At 37.7% G+C, this 17929-nt stretch overlaps 3 protein-coding genes across 10 annotated transcripts; all 3 read left to right on the top strand.

Annotated features, from left to right (window-relative positions):
• The first annotated feature begins 922 nt into the window (after positions 1-922).
• On the top strand, positions 923-7613 carry LOC126790620 (uncharacterized). Its single transcript, XM_050516940.1, has 16 exons — positions 923-1090; positions 1199-1342; positions 1721-1812; positions 2561-2657; positions 3267-3310; positions 3758-3846; positions 4393-4484; positions 4568-4714; positions 5115-5262; positions 5393-5469; positions 5846-5917; positions 6156-6218; positions 6294-6421; positions 6517-6676; positions 6864-7074; positions 7344-7613. Exons 1-16 carry the CDS (start codon positions 977-979, stop codon positions 7388-7390), a joined length of 1725 nt encoding a protein of 574 aa, XP_050372897.1. The 5' UTR covers positions 923-976; the 3' UTR covers positions 7391-7613.
• Positions 7614-7929: 316 nt separating this feature from the next.
• On the top strand, positions 7930-12171 carry LOC126790619 (pentatricopeptide repeat-containing protein At3g20730). 8 transcript variants are annotated; one of them, XM_050516937.1, is made up of 8 exons: positions 7930-8753; positions 8861-9862; positions 10399-10471; positions 10717-10777; positions 10925-10979; positions 11078-11402; positions 11539-11661; positions 11745-12171. In XM_050516937.1, exons 1-3 carry the CDS (start codon positions 8069-8071, stop codon positions 10404-10406), a joined length of 1695 nt encoding a protein of 564 aa, XP_050372894.1. In that variant the 5' UTR covers positions 7930-8068; the 3' UTR covers positions 10407-10471; positions 10717-10777; positions 10925-10979; positions 11078-11402; positions 11539-11661; positions 11745-12171. The 8 variants fall into 8 exon arrangements, with proteins under 8 accessions (XP_050372894.1, XP_050372895.1, XP_050372890.1 ...); XM_050516938.1 differs by having other exon boundaries at positions 7932-8753; positions 8861-9115; positions 9290-10471; XM_050516933.1 differs by having other exon boundaries at positions 7932-8753; positions 8861-10121.
• Positions 12172-13081: 910 nt separating this feature from the next.
• LOC126791189 ((-)-germacrene D synthase-like) lies at positions 13082-15632 on the top strand. Its single transcript, XM_050517602.1, has 7 exons — positions 13082-13215; positions 13394-13673; positions 13815-14187; positions 14264-14482; positions 14590-14734; positions 14845-15090; positions 15183-15632. The coding sequence occupies exons 1-7, from the start codon at positions 13087-13089 to the stop codon at positions 15483-15485; spliced, it is 1695 nt and encodes a 564-aa protein (XP_050373559.1). The 5' UTR covers positions 13082-13086; the 3' UTR covers positions 15486-15632.
• The last annotated feature ends 2297 nt before the right edge of the window (positions 15633-17929 follow it).

The raw sequence follows: 17929 nt of genomic DNA, 5'->3' as shown, positions 1-17929 counted from the left end.
ACAACAAATATCATCAACAATTACACTAAACGCCGAGCCATCAAACATTTCTGAACTCTGGGTAGCCCGAACTAACTTCAAGTAGTCAGACTCAATAATAATTGGAGCCAGACCTCCCTCCCTAGCAAAACCACTTGCAAACCGACCTGCCAAAGCTTCCACCACCCATCGAGAGGAGGAGTCCACAACGGCCTCAGACGACCATTCTTTTCCTTCCGGACCCGAATCAAAAACAAACGGTGAGAATAAGTTCTCGCCTGAAAGTACACATGAGACAAAAAGACTTGGCCTTCGTTTGCCAAACTCTTTAATTTCTCTCCTTCCAAGCAGACCACATCTACAACAAAGCAAAAGAATCTCTACTTAGACCAGAAGCACACCAAAGCAGCCAATCACTAATAATACTCATAAGGGGAGAAACCTCTTGGAAAACCGAGTTCAATTATGGGAAGGAAAAAACCAAGTCTTTAACAAAGCAACAATCTCTACTCAAATGCTCCACTGTTTCATCAACATCACTATAGAAATAGCAACCATTATGTATACACACTCTCTTGGTACGCAACGCATCAATAGTAAGTAATATAGAAGAACAAACTTTCTAGAAATGAACTTTTATCTTACCGGGAACTGCTGCAAACCAGATCTTCTTCTAGAACTCCACCAAACTCGTATCACTGGATCCAGAAGCTGCCCCATGAACTAATTAACGAGCAACCTGATAACGACATATATGTACGAAAACTGTGTATGTTATTCAACTTGGTGTACAATTATGAATTAGATTATTATATTTCGTTAAGTAAATACACCGATCTGTCGTTTATAAGACTTGGTGATCTGTCGTCAACTATAGAAAATAACGACATGTCGTCTAAATCGTTACTGCCCATTTTAATGGTATAAGAGAAAAGCCAGTTGGATTAGCTCCGGCGAAGCCAGAACGACTCTTTGGATTCTCGAATTCCAGGCCAAAATGGCCGACGGAGAAAATCGCGACTGGGATTTCTACCTGAGAACTCTATCAAACAGCGCCAGGGACTCCAACGCCGCCGGCAATCCCGCTTCTGATCCCGCTCTTCTTCAGTCCGTGAGTCCTCTTCTTCATCGTTTCTTCCATCTCCCCGTAGTGAGCTCGGTAATAGTTAGGAGTGATTTGGATATTGAAATTGTGATGTGTTTTGGCGAATTGGAATAGGTGAAGAAGCTATATGAGTTGTGTAAAGCTGAGAACTCAGAGGATCTGGTGGCTAGGGTTTATCCTCAGATTAACAAGCTCTTTCAACGCTCCGTCGCTTCGCTCTCTGAATCTCGCGCCACCTCTAATGGCCTCTTATTGCTGGTTCGTGTCTCTCTTTTACCTTTTACTGTGTTCTTGTTGTTACTGCTGCGGTAAATAGTAAATGTGGGTGCTCTTGATCTAGTTGTGTTTGTGGAGTTATTAGACTAAACAGATTATGTATGTGATGCCTAAGGTTTCATATTGATTTGATTTTCCGACGCGATAGCGCTTTGTGTGATTTAGCAATAAGGGAAACCATAGTGTGATTTTTAGTGAGTTATGATAGGCCTGTACTTTTCCTTGTAGGATGGGAAATGTGTTGCTTGTCTCTTGGACTTGCATGTTTGTAAGCCATAAAATAGTGGACCTCTTTTTTCGGTGTGGATTGGGTGTAATGTAGTGTGCAAAGTAAACATTTTCCTCTGATTTTTCTGCCAGGCCATTCTTCAATTTTGCCTTGATTTTGGAGACTTGGTTCTGCACGATGCTGATCCCAGTCTCAGGACATTTTTCCGTTCCTGCTTGAGCCGGTAATATTATGTTCTCCATTTCAGATATGATATTCGATGCAAATTATGTTGTTCTTTTAGTTTTTACGACATGTGCCTGGTAATTAGTTTACATACAGTCTTATCAGATAAAAAAAGGTTGTGTTGCCCATATATCCCTAACCAGTTAGTTTCTTCCAGAAGAGGAAAATAAGTTCTATAACCCACTGTTCTGCTAACTAGATATTATGTAACATAAAATGAATGAGTAGCATTCTTATGTACTAAATTTCTGGTTCAAAACTTTGTTAACATCATATATCAGTCCCTTATATGCTACTCCAATACTAGGGTCAATTGATAATGGAGGTAGTGAAGGCTAACGTGCATCATCCACCTAAATCAACATCTTCTCTGCATGTCTCAATGCTATAAACAATGGATAGTTCCTTTTAACTTCATAGTCATCCAAGAAATCATGTCAGACCCGAAAAATATCCGTTGATAGATGGTGTGGGTCTATGCAGTGCTAAATCAGGCACCAGAGGAGGAAGTCAACAAACAAGCATAATGACCTGCAAATTACATTCTATATTCTTTTGTTGATTGGATGATAAAGTTATATGTTTACATATTTAAATAAATTCCTAATTGAAATATTATCTGTAAAGCTTGGAACTTTGTGTTGAGATGTTTTTGTGTTGCTTATGTAATTACCATTTCTTCTGTATAATATCTGAATATAGACGTGTTGATCATCAGGCATTCAAATTTTCTAATTTGTTTGCAGTGAGTTTGCAGATCCAGTAGTTGCAGAAGCGACCCTTGACTTTCTGAATGTGAACAAGAAAAAGCTCTCAACTTCTTTCCCTACCTTACTGCCTCAGGTATGATTTCTAGCCATTTGGGTACGAGAAAGTAGTACATATGTATCATATGTAACCGATGAGATAACTTACGATATAGGCATGAAGAAGTCAATCTCCTGAGACCACACAAAGCTGGTGGATGAAAAATACCATTTGCATAGTCGTTTTTCAGCTACTGGCAAGTCATACATATATTAACCATCAGTTGAAGTGTATATATGCACAATTGCTTGAGAGTATATGACACAAACTGTATCACCATTGTCATAATTTCCGTCGTAAAATTTGATAAACATGACTTGTATGTATTGGTACATGTCTTGCTTCAGGGTCTGCATAGTTCCTTATATTTGCAGCTTTTCATTAACTTCATCATTGTAAGTCTTCTCGAAATTCAAATATACTGAAACAGCATCAAAGCCACTGTAGTCAAATATTTCACTTGCATGTGCTTTTCCATTTATATTTTTTCCTTGTTCTAATTTGTGCTTACTTTTCGAGAATAACTCTGTTTTGTATTTTATGATCTGTTGACGTTGATTCTTTAAGTATCAGCAAGTACCGGATTGAAAATTGTTAAATAGCTTTGTGATGTTATGTATCTAACATTAATCTTGTGAAATGCAGTTCTTTCCCTTGATGCTTAAGTTGATTGCATGGAATGGGGAACGGTGAGTTCGTCTGTATATGTAATTTGATTTAGTGCTGAAAGATATATTATGTTTTACACTCACAATTGCATACAGCTTGTTCTGAAGAGGACATCTACAAGAGAGATTTCCTTCACAGTTCTCTCTAGAATGTAGACACACCCACACCCACACCCACATCCACACACACACATGTAGTTATAGTTATAGTAAGTGTGTGTGTGTGTGTTAATTTATTTTCTGGGATAATGTTGTGTCACATCTCCTGATATGATCCAAGATGTCATCTGATGGCACATAGACTCAGACATATGCATAAACGCATGTTTTGCAAATATACTTTCTAGTTGTTGTATGGTTTAGTGAATACGAAATCAGCGGAGTAATTGTGCTTACAGATGATTTATCTATGTAAAAATCCAGAGAAAGAGAAACCAATAATTCTTAAATATGGGATTTGCCTTGCAGATTAGAAAAATCTTTTTTGAAGGTGTTTCCAGGAATGATGTCTCCAGGGTCATTTCTTCCATTATTTCCATCTTTAGTGGACTTGCCAAGTGAGTTTAATTTTTCTGCTTACACATTTATCCTTTGGTGGTTCCTGTTATTCTTTGAAGGTGCATCATATATTGACTTTCTACCTAGCACAGCTTCCACTCAGCTTGAATCATGAATGCATATATTCTTTGTTGGCTTTCTCCCTAATTTGTGGATTTAGTTGGTTCATTTATCCTGTTCTTTTTTTTATTAGCAGGGGATCAAAATACTGGCCATGAAAGAAATCTTGGCAATCAAATTTAAGATACATCAACAAAGTTGTCAACTCTGATTCTTTAATAATAACTTATGATTTTTCAAGTGCTGTTAGTTATAATGAAAAACAGGTGCTTTAGTTAGTATAAATATCTTTTCGATCACAGTTATTTGATTGATTTACTTTTCTTTTTAATTTTTGGTTCTATCTTCCCTTTTATTAAAAGATAAAGCTCTAACGAATCAGCATGTCCTGTTGTTTTGGTCTTGGGTTGGTGTAATTTGATAGATTAGTTTTCTTGAGTTTTCTAAGAAACTTCAGACATGATTTTTTGTTTCGACTATGGTAGTTTTGGTAGTGGCATTGGAAAAAGTAGAAAGGAGCTCAGGATCATTAGTTGGAAATAGTATAGCTTCAATGCAGAAGAGTTCAGCTCCTGAGGTTAGTGACCAATAAACTTACATGAGATTTTCCACACCCATATTAATGATGCAATTAACAAAACCTGCCCCTATCGGATGCAGATGCTGCTGGCGCTTATGGATGAAGCTTATACTGGTTCAACAATTGCAGATGGAGGGGGAGACTCTGAATCAGAGGACACCAATGCGATAGATGTTGCTGACCCTCTGTTCCTCGACCTTTTAAAGGATGAAAATGATGGCATTGCTGTAAGATATGTTTTTCTTCTCTCTTTGATAGCAAAAGTGCATTGCCTCTATTTGTATCTGCTTGCCTTGTATTGACAAGGAATTAATGAAAGTTCGGACATGATCTTTTACACTAATTTTATGATTTCAACATAATTTAAATAAAAGATGGTCTCATAAGATCATGGGTTGTAATGGAACTCAGTCAAGTTCTGAACATCTTTAACACTTTTGCTGGGGGATTTATATGCAACTTTTAATGTGGAGTGAAACTGTGAACTATGTTGAAAAGGGGAGTCCCCATCATTTGAAGCAGCCAGAAATATCCAAATAAAGATACAAATGCTTTTCTCAGTGATGGGATTGTTATTTTATACATAAATATTCTAAAAAATGCTAAATTGCATTTGTTATATTTCAGGAGCGCCACTTGACCTCTCCTGGGATAGTTGCAGCTTTACAGGCTGCAATGAATAACCCTCTATCTGATAGGCTGAAATATATACTTAAGATGGGACCGAGGCTTCTTGATCTGTACTTTGCTATAGCATTGCGTGATGTCAATAATTGTAAGTTAATCTAGCTCGCAGACCGAAAAAGGAAAAGAAATTAGAAGTATATAGTTCCGAGTCTGCTTTTAATTCATTGTTTACTTAATTTATATCGTATCCTGATATTTAATTCTCTTTCTCATGCCAGCTTTGATCTGCGCATTGATTCCCCTACTCATGTCTAGGAATGGTACAATTTTCCCTGACAAAGTTTATTCTTATGAGGTGTGTATTTTAAATATTTGTTTTATGTGTTCTTCTGCGAGTTTGTTTTTGTGGTAATACTTCTGATTTCATATATATATGTTCAAATAGGACCCAGTATCTGTTCTTGTCTTGAGTGCAAAAAACTTATGTCTTTCAAATCTGGAAGATGATGAGAATGATGATCCAATTGTAAAAGTAATCAGAATTTGGTATATTGTACTTCATTTTATACCAATATTTCACAGTGTCTTCTCGTTAAATGCTAAATGGTCACAAGAAGTCTTGGTCTCTTCAGTTATTTGTCATTTTGGATCATCATCATATATCTATATCATTTGAGAGCTTCCACAATTCAGAGATTCTTATTGCTGTGAAATTATGAATTTTGTTGTAGGCTCGTAAGAGGCTTTTAGAATTCATGCTTGCTGCCTTCCAGCGTTCCCCACATTTCATTGCGCTTTTGAAGGTAGTGTTGAAAGTTTATTTTGTTAATATGTTCCAGTTGTCTTAGTATATATGTGTTGCTTTCAACCATTAACAACCATTGGTATGGTTCTCAAGGCTTGTAAGAAATACCCTTTTCTTTTGGCTCTTAGTTCAGACCTTGCATGGTTAAAGGGCAAAAAAAGTAATAGTCACTCTCAAGTGTCTCTTGTCTATTGTTCTTCATTGATGGAGTTCCAATTTTATTTGAATCCTTGCAGAAGCCTATAATGGACAGGCTTGCAGAAGCTTATAGTGGGCAAGCTTATGATAGCCCTGAAAAGGTCAGTCAATAATCTCCCTGTTCTCTAATGTGGACACATATCTTCGTTTTTACTAAATCGGTCGCCTTATCATAGGAAGAGTTGGCACTACAATTGTGTTGGGCTATTGGAGAGCATGGTGGGGGTGGTGCATCTCACAAAGATGCAGCTCGTGAGCTTTTTGAGAGTTTAGAGCTGCTCTTGTATGAAAGCCTTTCATCTAGGTAAGGATAAAACAACATTGCTTCTGTCTAGTATATGTTATTTTATTGCTGAGTTGTGTATTGGCTGATTTTTTTTTCACGTGTTCTCTTTGAAGTCGTGTAGGCCTGCGGCAAGATTCTGCCTTAAACTCAGATGATCAAACTTCAAGAAAGTCATCACAATCAAGGCTTCTATGTTTTGTTATTACGGCCATTGCAAAACTGGCGACCAATCACCGTGAATTGTTGCCCAGGGCACGTTTTTCCTTGAGCAAGGTTGATTCATAGTTTTGACCACAAGCTCTAACTTTTCCCTACCTGAATAATGCCTCTATATTTTCTGCTACAAAGATACAAATTTTAGTGTGTTTAAAGAGGGGGTTGAAATTTCTTTTTCAAGTGAAAATGCCGCTGACATTATCTGTCATTAACCAACAGTCAATGCATAATTGTGTATCGTCAGGTAGTTAGGTCTCGGATATCAGATGTGAGGGTCTGGAGACGAGCTTCTGATTTTTTGGGTTTAATAAATGAACCCGCAATTTCCTCGTCTGTTTTGGGGCCTTCACGACCATCACATGGACAAATGCAGAAGCCTGGTACTGTCAAGTGGAGCGACGGCGCCACAAAGATGATTGCACATGTTCCATTCTATATCCTTGGTGAACAAGAAGGTCTGGATCTTTTATCAAAACTTTTTCAATTTACTTAATTTCATTAGTGGAACCATCCTACATGCTATGTCACCTTTTCTTTGTTCTTTTTCTGATTAATAGGTTTTGCAACCTAACTGAAAACAAATACACCCCTTACTATATGCTGAAATAAATAAAGAATCCTAGCTAGCATGTGGTACTAGTTTTATTCACCATCAAGTCAGCTACAAGATATTCGCCAATCACCTGTTCTGTTCATCACAAATTTCACTTTTACCTTCTTGCAGGTCCACCCTTCCATGATTTTTTCTTTTCAGACATTCTTCCAAGGTGAATGTTGCCTAAATTTTGCAACATATTGAAATTTTAGTATGTTTTGGTAGTCCTAATTTACAAAATAATACTGTGCTGTACATTATCTTTGTAAAGCGCCTTGGTACCTTAACTTGTAAAGTACCTTCTCTAATCCCTATTCATTACTTGCTGTATACACATATACCTTGATGTAAGTAGTACTCAATTTGATGTTTTCACGATTAACAAGGAAATAAGAAATTGTTTTTGTGAATGGTAGATATCATGAGGGGTCTGTATTCGTTTTCATGATTTGTTCTTTGATTAATGAATTCCCGAGTGACAATATTAGGAAAGTGTAAACAACGTAGCATGTTTGGGTCTATCTAGACATAGAATGGTCATCTTCAATTTTTAAAGTGAATGGAACACAACTGATATCGGAGTCAAAGTGACTCGGAATGGCGTCAAATGCATCGAGTCTTGCCAGTTGCCACTAATATCTGTGTAGATGAATCAGAGCTGTGTTCAGAGGCCAAACCGTGAAGCCCTTCATATTTTCATTATTTTAGGAGCCTTGCCTTTTGGGTACTTGCACCATGACTAGATATAATAGACGACACATGACAGGAGACAAAACCCCAAAAGTGAGATGGTCAGACTCAAATATAGCATCGAAAACCCTTAAAAGCCATTGTGACACAAACCCAATTACATAATGTCACACACTATGCAAGCATTATGGAAAAGGAGTCACCTTCAAGAAGCCCTGGGACTTGTCCAGTCCAACTCAACTCACTCAGACCATTACTATGGCTTGTACATGAAGATTCTGCAACTCTGCATCGATGAACGGGTAGAAAGGCCAGGTCTTTTGGTTCACACCCATGTGATAACAAATGGGTTTGCTTCAAGTTTGCATTTGAACACCAAATTGATCAACTTTTACTGCACATTCGGGCATGTGGTTAGTGCAGGCAAAGTGTTCGATAAAATGCCTGAGAGAAATGTGGTGTCTTGGACTTCTATGCTTTCTGGGTATGCTCAGAGTGGAAGATATGAGAAAGCTTTGGGGGTATTTTTGGAAATGCGTCGGGCGGGGTTGAGGGCTAATCAGTTTGGGTATGGTAGTGCATTGAAGGCATGCACTGGTTTGAGGGCTTTGAGAGTAGGGATGCAGATACAGGGGTGTGTTTTGAAAGGGAGGTTTGCTGAGAACTTGTTTGTGACAAGTGCATTAGTTGATTTACATGCCAAGTGTGGAAAGATGGAGGATGCTTCTAGTGTTTTCGAGGCAATGTCGGAGAGGGACTTGGTTTCTTGGAATGCAATCATTGGAGGGTATGCTGTTCAGGGTTTTAGTGAGGACTCGTTGCGAATGTTTCGATCAATGATGAGAGAAGGTGAATGTTTATGCTTTTGGTTGGGTTTTCAGTATCTGGTAGTCTTGTTTTTGTGCTCTTCTTTCTGTTTGTTTGATATTATTGATTTGCGTTTGTGTAACCTTTAGGCATGCTTCCTGATTGCTTCACCTTTGGGAGTGTTTTGAGAGTCTTGGCCGGAGACAGTGGTTTGGTGAGGATTAGTCAAATGCATGGATTGATAATGCAACTGGGTTTTGGATCACACGAGAGTTTAAGTGGATCGCTGATCAATGGGTATGCAAAATGTGGGAAGGCAGAGTCTGCTCATAGAATATACAGGAGTATGATAAAAAAGGACATTATATGTTGCACTGCACTAATTACTGGATATGCAAGAGAAGGTAACTACAGCGTTGCTGTTCTAGACCTCTTCAAAGAACTAACTGTTATGAACATGAGACTGGATGGTGTCATTTTGTGCTCCATGCTTAGTATCTGTGCAAATGTTGCTTCATTGATCTTGGGAAGACAAATCCATGCACTTATGTTGAAACACCAACCTTGTCTTGATGTAGCCATGGGAAATGCTCTTGTTGATATGTATGCAAAGTGTGGAGAAATTGAAGATGCCAGCCATGCATTTGAGGAGATGGAGGAAAAGAATGTCATCTCATGGACGTCGCTGATTTCTGGATATGGAAGGAATGGCCGTGGAGAAAAGGCTATTGCATTGTATAAAAGGATGGATCTTGAGGGATTGAAGCCTAATGATGTTACGTTCTTGTCTCTTCTCTTTGCTTGTAGCCATACTGGATTGACAAATGAAGGTTGGGAATGCTTCAACACTATGCTTAGCAAATATAACATCTTACCTCGAGCTAAGCATTTCTCCTGCTTGGTAGATCTTTGTGCACGTGCAGGTTTGCTAGAAGATGCTCATAATTTGATACAGGATATGAATATCAAGCCTAATGCTTCACTTTGGGGAGCCATTCTTGGGGCATGTAGCACCTATGGCAATAAGTCACTTGGAAAAGTGGCAGCAATGCATCTTCGTGATATTGATCCCGAGAAATCGGTTGACTATGTTGTTCTTGGAAGCATCTATGCTGCATCTGGTGCTTGGGACAATGCTTTGGAGACACGAGGTATGGTAGATAAGAGAAGTATGAAAAAGGAACCTGCACACAGCCTTTTACAGTCCACAACTTGTAAATCATTGCTCCTTCAGCCATCTTAAGACAGTAAAACTAGCTAAATTACTTTTTAATCTGCAAAGAGGGGCACTGATTTATTATCCCTCTGATCATGTGGATCCTCTGTCTATGCTCGAAGAGTTAGTGTATCCCTTAGGATATTATTGTTCTTTGATGACGCGGAGCTGTTTCATTATTTCTGAACAATCAGGTATATATACTTCCTCAAAATTGTGCAGTTCCGTATTCGTGTGTCTTTTTCTGCTCCAGGAGGGGCTTCATATAAGTCTGCACTGAACTTTGACATATTGATATTGTCAGTATCGTATATTTCACAATATTTTCTTGCTAAATGCTATAAAAGCTGATCATAAAATACTTGGTCCCTTATTCAGTTATGAGTCACTTTGGTCATCATCGTAAATTTATATCATATGAGAGCTTCCAAGGTTATTCTTGTTTCTGTGAAAATATAAATTTTGTCGTAGGTCCATGAGAGGCTTTAAGAATTCATGCTTGTCGCCATTCAGGTGCTCCCCAGATTCTACTGCGCTTTTGAAGGTAGTGTTGAAAAGTTTATGTTAATAATATGTTTCAATTTTTATAGTATATATGTGCTGCTTTCAACTATTAACAACCATTGCTTTGGTACTCAAGGCTTATAAGAAATGAATTTTTCTTTTTGGTCTTAGTTCAGACCTTACACGGTTTAAGGGGCAAAAATAAGAATAGAGTCCTTTACTCTCAAGTTTCTTTTGTCTACTTTTCTTCATTGATAGAATTCCAATTTGTTTCAATCCTTGCAGAAGCATAACATGGACAGGCTTGCAGAAGCTTAGTGGACTAGATTGTGATAGCCCTGAAAAGGTCAATTGATTTTCTCCCTTTTTCTAATGTGGACATGTATCTTACTTATTGCTAAATCAGTTAACTTATCATAGGAAGAGTTGGCATTACAAATGTGCTGGGCTATTGGAGAGCACGGTGGGGGTGGAGGATCGCACAAAGATGCAGCTTGTGAGCTCTGTGAGAGTTTACAGCTACTCCTGTTTGAAAGCCTTTCATCTAGGTAAGGATAAAACAGAATTTGCTTCTGTCTGGTATATGTTATCACTTATTACCATTGCTGAGTTTTATATTGGCTGATAGTATCATTAATATCCATAGAAGTACCTGAAAGAGCCTGTGGAAGGAGGGTACCAATAGGAAGGCAAGTGTGTCCAGAATTTCATTTTTTTCCCATCTCCCTCTACCCATATTAAACCTTGCTTTAGAAGTTTGGCACCGTGTGAAACACCTCTCCAGGTGGATGAGCAATTTGTCGGAGGCATATAATTTACATCATATAATGACATCTTCTTTAAGTACTTGGCAGAGTAGATTTAAGCCCACAAACCTGAGTCGTGTTGGAAGAGTCTCTAGCTTGTCTTGGCTAGCATTGCTCGATTCATGTCTGAGGTCTTCTTGTTCCCTAAGCCACCAAGAGTTTTGGGTAAGCAAACAGTACCCCCATTCACGAGATGACATTTTTCTCGATGTCTGTAAAAACAGATGCATACTACATGGCTATATGTCGATATTTTACTATCACCTGTTTAATCATGACTTTCACTATTACCTTCTTGCAGATCCACCCTTCCATGATTTTTTCTTTTCAGATGTTCTTCCAAGATGAATGGTCCCTACTTTTTGCAATGTAGTTAGCTCTCTGATACGTATTGATAGTCTTACTCCAGAAAAGTGCCATCAAGGTGCTTGCTTCTATCTAGACTGATAAACTTGAACGCTTTCTGAGGTTAGTCATTTTCATAACTAACATCAGCCTAATTGTCAGTTTATTAAACTTCAGAACGGCAGCTTAACCATCAAGGACGGCTAATGCATCGAGTTCTGAAGCTTAATTTCTGTGTGGCTGGATCAGACTTGTGAATTCCCTCTGTACAAGACATGACTTCGGGCGCAAGTTATCAATCATAGTCCTTAGAGGATATGCTATAACTTTGTGCTTATTGCTTAAGTTCTTATTCTAGGAGATAAGAACATTGATGAATTAGGTCAGGAAGAAAAGATATACCACTCTTTGGATTTACCATATTACACACTCATTTGGATTGAAATGTTAAATTTAACAGAACGCATGCAATTGGCAGTTTTCGTCAAGTTTGTGCAAATTTTGATAATTGTGCCTGAAAATTATTGAAAAAAACGACATTATTGTCAGAATGAATATATTTAATTAATAAAAAAAGAGAATATATACATACACACGAGATCCTTACGTAATATCTTTGATTAGCCTCTTGACATGCGTGCCAATTTGCTTTCTTTTTTTTATCCGATTGAGATGAGTTCGAACTAGCTTAGTGCACTAAGGTCATTTATGGTTCGGGATATATATATATATATATATATATATATATATATATATATATATATATATATATATATATATATATATATATATATATATATATATATATCCAGAGTGAAGATTCACTCTGAAATTATAGAGTGAAGTTCCAATTTTGGCACGCGTTTCGGTCAAAAAATTTCACCATAAGCGATTCAATATTTAGCTTTGCTATTTAATATCATCTCTACAAAGTTTCATCCAATTTGACAATGGTTTGAGCTTTCAAAATTGAGATTTACATGAACGGTTCACGTTGAACAGTTTTAATTCATTCATTTATTTAATCTAATTTCAATACCTTAACGATGTCCGAATTAGATGAAATTTTGTAAAGATGATCTTGAATATCATACCTAAATAGTGAATCACTTATGGTGAAAAAATTTGACCGAAAAGTGTGCCAAAATTGGAACTTCACTCTGTAATTTCAGAGTGAAGTTTCACTCTGGATAGAGTCTATATATATATATATATATCTATATATATATATATATATCTATATATATTACCATTTCACAACCAAATTGAGCAAAATTATCAGTGACAATAATTTTATTAATGTAATTAAGTATCACATACATGATACATGTGAGTACCTAAGAAAAATCCCAGTTGCCTAACAGCTGATGCTCGATCGATCTTTCAGCTATAAATAGCTAGGAGCTAGTACATTATATACAGAAAATTTAGCAGCACAGATCCTCAAGTTGATCACGCCAGATTAAGTACCGTTTCCATATTTGTTATCTGGCCGGAAAACAAAATGCCTCTTCAAGTTTTAATTACTTCTCAAGCTCAAAGCCCAAATGCTGTTTCTGATGTTAAGCGACGTTCAGCTAATTATACTCCAAGCATTTGGGGTGACCATTTTCTCTCATATGCAGGTTCTATGGTAATCTCCTGTGTATACATATACATATCTATAATACAGTTCACTAGCTATGCAAGCAAGCTTATAAGTTTATTCTATCTATTAGTTAATTTTCAGTAATATAAATCAATAGTGACTCTATGCATGCCATGATACTTAATTACTGTTTATTCTTTTTCTTCAATTTGTTGATCTGTAGAAAGTTGACACTAAACTTGAGCAACATATCCAAGAACTTACAGAAGAAGTCAAAAGGATGCTAATGGCTCCAGTTAACAAGACTTCAGAAAGTTTGGAGATGATTGAAAACATTCAGCGTCTAGGCATGTCTTACCTTTTTGATCATGAGATCAGTGAAATATTGAGACAGATTTACAATGGTTACTACGGTAGTGAAGTTCTGAAAAATGATGCTGATCTATACACTGCCGCTCTCTGTTTTCGATTGCTCCGACAGCAGGGCTACAACGTTTCCTGTGGTAAATTTGACATACATTGCTTTTCATTAGTTTCTAATGGCACTCTTTTTACTAGCCAGACAGATTTCTATTTGCAGGTCGTATGTTAATTAATTGCATATGATACTGCTATCTAATGCATTATCTGTTGGTAACATGCAGACATGTTTAACAAGTTCAAGGAAAGTAATGGGACTTTTAAGGAATCTCTGAAGAGTGATGTAGTAGGACTGTTAAGTTTGTACGAAGCCACTCATCTTAGGGTTCATGGAGAGGACATTCTTGATGAGGCACTAAGCTTCACCGGGTCTCTTCTCGAGTCTGCAGTGCACCGACTGAGCTCCCCGTTATTGAAACAAGTAACTAATGCCTTATATCAGCCACTTTGGAAGGGCTTTCAAAAGATAGAAGCAAGGCATTTTTTGTCCATCTATGAGGAAGATGATTCACATAATGAAACTCTGCTCACTCTTGCAAAGTTGGATTTTAACCGTCTGCAGAAAGTGCACCAGAAAGAACTGAGTGAAATTACAAGGTCAACATCTATATATTCTCAGTTACCTATCAGTACGTTCTCACAGTACTAATTTCTTTTGTGTAATTCACTTCAGGTGGTGGAAGGACTTGGACTTTGTAAACAAGCTACCTTTCGTAAGAGACAGGGTAGTTGAGGCCTACTTTTGGGCTTTAATAGTCTATTTTGAACCTGAATATGCCTTTGCTAGGATGATATTATGCAAATACGTTTGCCTGGCAACAACTGTTGATGACATTTATGATATCTACGGAACATATGACGAACTGGAGCTCTTTACTGAAGCTATTGCGAGGTTTAACTTATATCTGATCAAGAAACTATTTCATTAAGTCTAACATATATATGCTATATCGATCAGAAGATCACTTGGCAGTCTTTTATTTTTACTAAATTGAACAGATGGGACATTGCTGCTATCGATCCTCTGCAAGATTATATGAAAGTGTGCTATGAGGCGCTGCTGAATGTGTACGGTGACTTTGAAGAAAAGCATGCAGAAAAGGGAGACTCATATCATGATTGCATCCATTATGCGAGAGAAGCAGTAATACTTTTTATCTGATGATTTTATCTTTCAGCCATTTGATCACAGAACATGTGTAGTTGTGAACAGACTAATGATCGAATTGAGCGGTTTGGTACTCTCTTTGGCAGTTCAAATATCAAACTAGAGCTTACTTCCAGGAAGCCAAATGGTTAAAGGCGAAATACACTCCAACAATGGAAGAATATATTTCAGTAGAAGGCAATGCATCCTTCTTTACGATGGCAACCACATCCTTTCTTGGAATGGGAGCTCTCGTTACAAAAGACTCCATGGATTGGGTGTTTAATGACCCCAAGATCTTGAATGCCGCTTCTGTAATTGCCAGACTCCAGAATGACATGGTTGGCCATAAGGTACTTTCAATTTGTGCTTGCATAGAATGTACTAAAATCTAGAAAATGTTCTATACCGTATAGCTAACTCTGTGCAAATAATGTACGTATAGTTTGAGCAAAAGAGAGAACACCATGCCTCATCTGTGGAATGCTACATGAACCAATATGGTGTCACAGAAGAAGAAGCGAAAATCGAGCTAACGAAGAAAGTCTCTGATTCATGGAAAGACTTGAATCAAGAATGGCTCGATCTCCACTCCAATGCTACTATCCCCAGGCCTCTACTGCTGATAATTCTGAATCTTGCACGTTCTAGTGAACTTCTATACAAGCATGAAGATGTGTTCACACATCCTAAATCATTGCTCAAGGGTTTTGTAGATTCTCTCTTCATCGAACCCGTGCCTGTATAAGTGAGCCTAAAACATCAGACTAGCTAACTAGCTAGCTAGCTAGCTAGCTTGTTGAATTTGTCATTCTCTGTACGTGTAATAATATGTACGTCCTCTAATGAAGTTAGTTTAAGAGGCTGGCTGTGTTTGCAGTTAGCGAAGCGTTTGAATCAAGCAGTTGATTTTTGTGATCAGAATAAGCTGCAATCTTTTGTGAACCGAATATAAAACACTGACAACAAAGCTAGTAGCATTTGATTCAGGTACGCATACATGTAAATGCATGCGTATAATCGAACCCAGTTATCACACGACAACAATTTGTACATACGCTTGTAAAAGTGTAGCATGCATATGAAGTAAATATAGGCATCGCATACGTGGTACGTGTAGCCTGGTAGGTAATTCTAAAAATTTTCCTATATGCATTTACTATATGTTGCAAACTGTAATAACCCGAATTTCGTTATTCATTTCTTGTAAATGGAGATTAATGAAATGATATTATAGTTACATCCAGATTTTACGTTTTTTAAATAACCTTAATTTGAAGTAGAATTTGGTTCGAGAACCATAAAGTCGTTTTACGATTTAATTCATTCAACTCAAGAGTCGATTTTTAATCCATCGCTCGTTTCAGAAAACTTCCTTCATGAAAGTTGTAGAGCTCGTCAAAACGAGTTTGTAGATATTCAGCACGTAATTTTCAGAAGTTGGAGGAGCGAGAAATTAATTACGGAAGTTTGTTGTTCGGATGGGTAAAATGAGGAGAGGATTTGAAAATATCTTCTCACACTTATCTTCTCCCTCTCCCTCCACCGAATTCACATATTTCTTCTTCTTACCTTCTTCTTCTTCTCCATCAGTTATTTTCTTCAAACTCTAACTGACCCCTTTCTTCTTCATTTCCAGAAAAAAAAAAATCTCTCCACCTCCAATCTCATCATTCAGCCAACAAACCTGTCACCACCGGGTACCTTGAACTGTGCTGATTCCACCTTCCTTCCGGTTGAAGAAGCAAGCTGCTCCGGCACCTGAGCTCGGAGCTACTACACAAGCAGTTCCGGCAGTGAATGACATAGGGACTGCAAGCTGATGTGCCGTCGACAGAGGTGGACTAGGGGGTCTTTCCTACCTGGTCCTTATAGCTGCACCAGTTACAGTGAGGAGCTCAGTGGCTTTGTTGCACCACATCTACAGTTCGGCAAGGAGGTTACAAAAGCTTTTCCGGCAGTCTCCTTGCCTTTTCTGACGATTCTAGCTGGTAAGCATACCCTCTTTTCTCTCAAATTTGTATTTGAAAGTTAAGGACAGTGGGTTGTTTGTTAAAGCTAGTTGGTGAGTGTAAGTTTTGTAGTTTTGGGTGTGTGTTTTTGAGGCCGGCAGCAAGGCTGCTGTATTGCGGTTAGAGGAGTTTGAGTTGGTTGTAGGTTTGTGGACGATTGTGAAGTTGTTAGTTGTGCAGTGGGTTTAGAGATTAAGTATGTGAGTGAGGTTTTGGTTTTGTAGTGTTAAGGGAGGACTATTTTTGTGATTGGTTAAGTGAGTTGTTTGTTGGTTGGTTTCGGTTAGGAGCTTTGAAGTTGGATTTAAGTTGTTAGTTAGTAGCTTGAGTTGTAGAAATGGTTGTGTGTTTGTTAGAGCAGTTGTTTTGGAGTTGAGGGGCTGTGTTTTAAGTGAAGAGAATAGTATTGGGAAGTTGTTTTGAGTGGTGAGGGGCTGTGTGCAGTCCCACAGTGTTGCTGTGAGTTTTTGGTTATTTGAGGGTGTCGAGAGCGAGTGAGAGCATCAAGCTCTTGTGGGGTGTCCTTAGTAGTTTGTGTTTGTTTTTAGTTTCTTTTAGTTCCTTTTACTAAGTGATGTTTTGTCACTTAGGTAATGAAAGGAGCGAACCAAGTGAGTGATTCTCACTTGAGGTTGTAAGTTGCAAAACGGGAGCGTAGAAGGTGAGTAAACCTCACGTTTGGTCTAGTTACCCTTGGCGGTAACTAGACGTGTGAACTTACATTTTGTATCTTTTTACTTGTTGTGAGGTTTAAATCTAAATGTGTATGTATTTGGTGATTTATGTACATATACCTAAATGGTAATATGATATGCATATATTTATCACTAAGTATATAAAGCTATTATGTTTGTGAAATATACTGTGTATTTTTAGTTGGTTCATATTAAATTGTGGAGGATGAGATTGAGGGGGAATAAAATGTACCTCTCAGTAAATTAGAGGATTTTAGATGAAATATTTGTATAGTCGAAGTGCTTATATGTTGTGTGGCTGGGAAGGAAGAAAATGTACCTTCCGGCATTATTGAGTTACATTGTTGTTATGTTGTTACTGGAATGGAAGAAAATGTACCTTCCGGTATAATTGTTGTGTATGGCTTTAAGGGTTGCGGTGTTGTCTTTATGGCGGCCCTTTTGAGGCAAAAGACTTTGTGTGTGTTGTAGTGGCGGCCCGTTTG

This window comes from Argentina anserina, chromosome 4 (assembly GCF_933775445.1).
Source record: "Argentina anserina chromosome 4, drPotAnse1.1, whole genome shotgun sequence".
NCBI classification, from domain to species: domain Eukaryota; kingdom Viridiplantae; phylum Streptophyta; class Magnoliopsida; order Rosales; family Rosaceae; genus Argentina; species Argentina anserina.
This window is presented reverse-complemented; position numbering and strand designations above follow the sequence as displayed.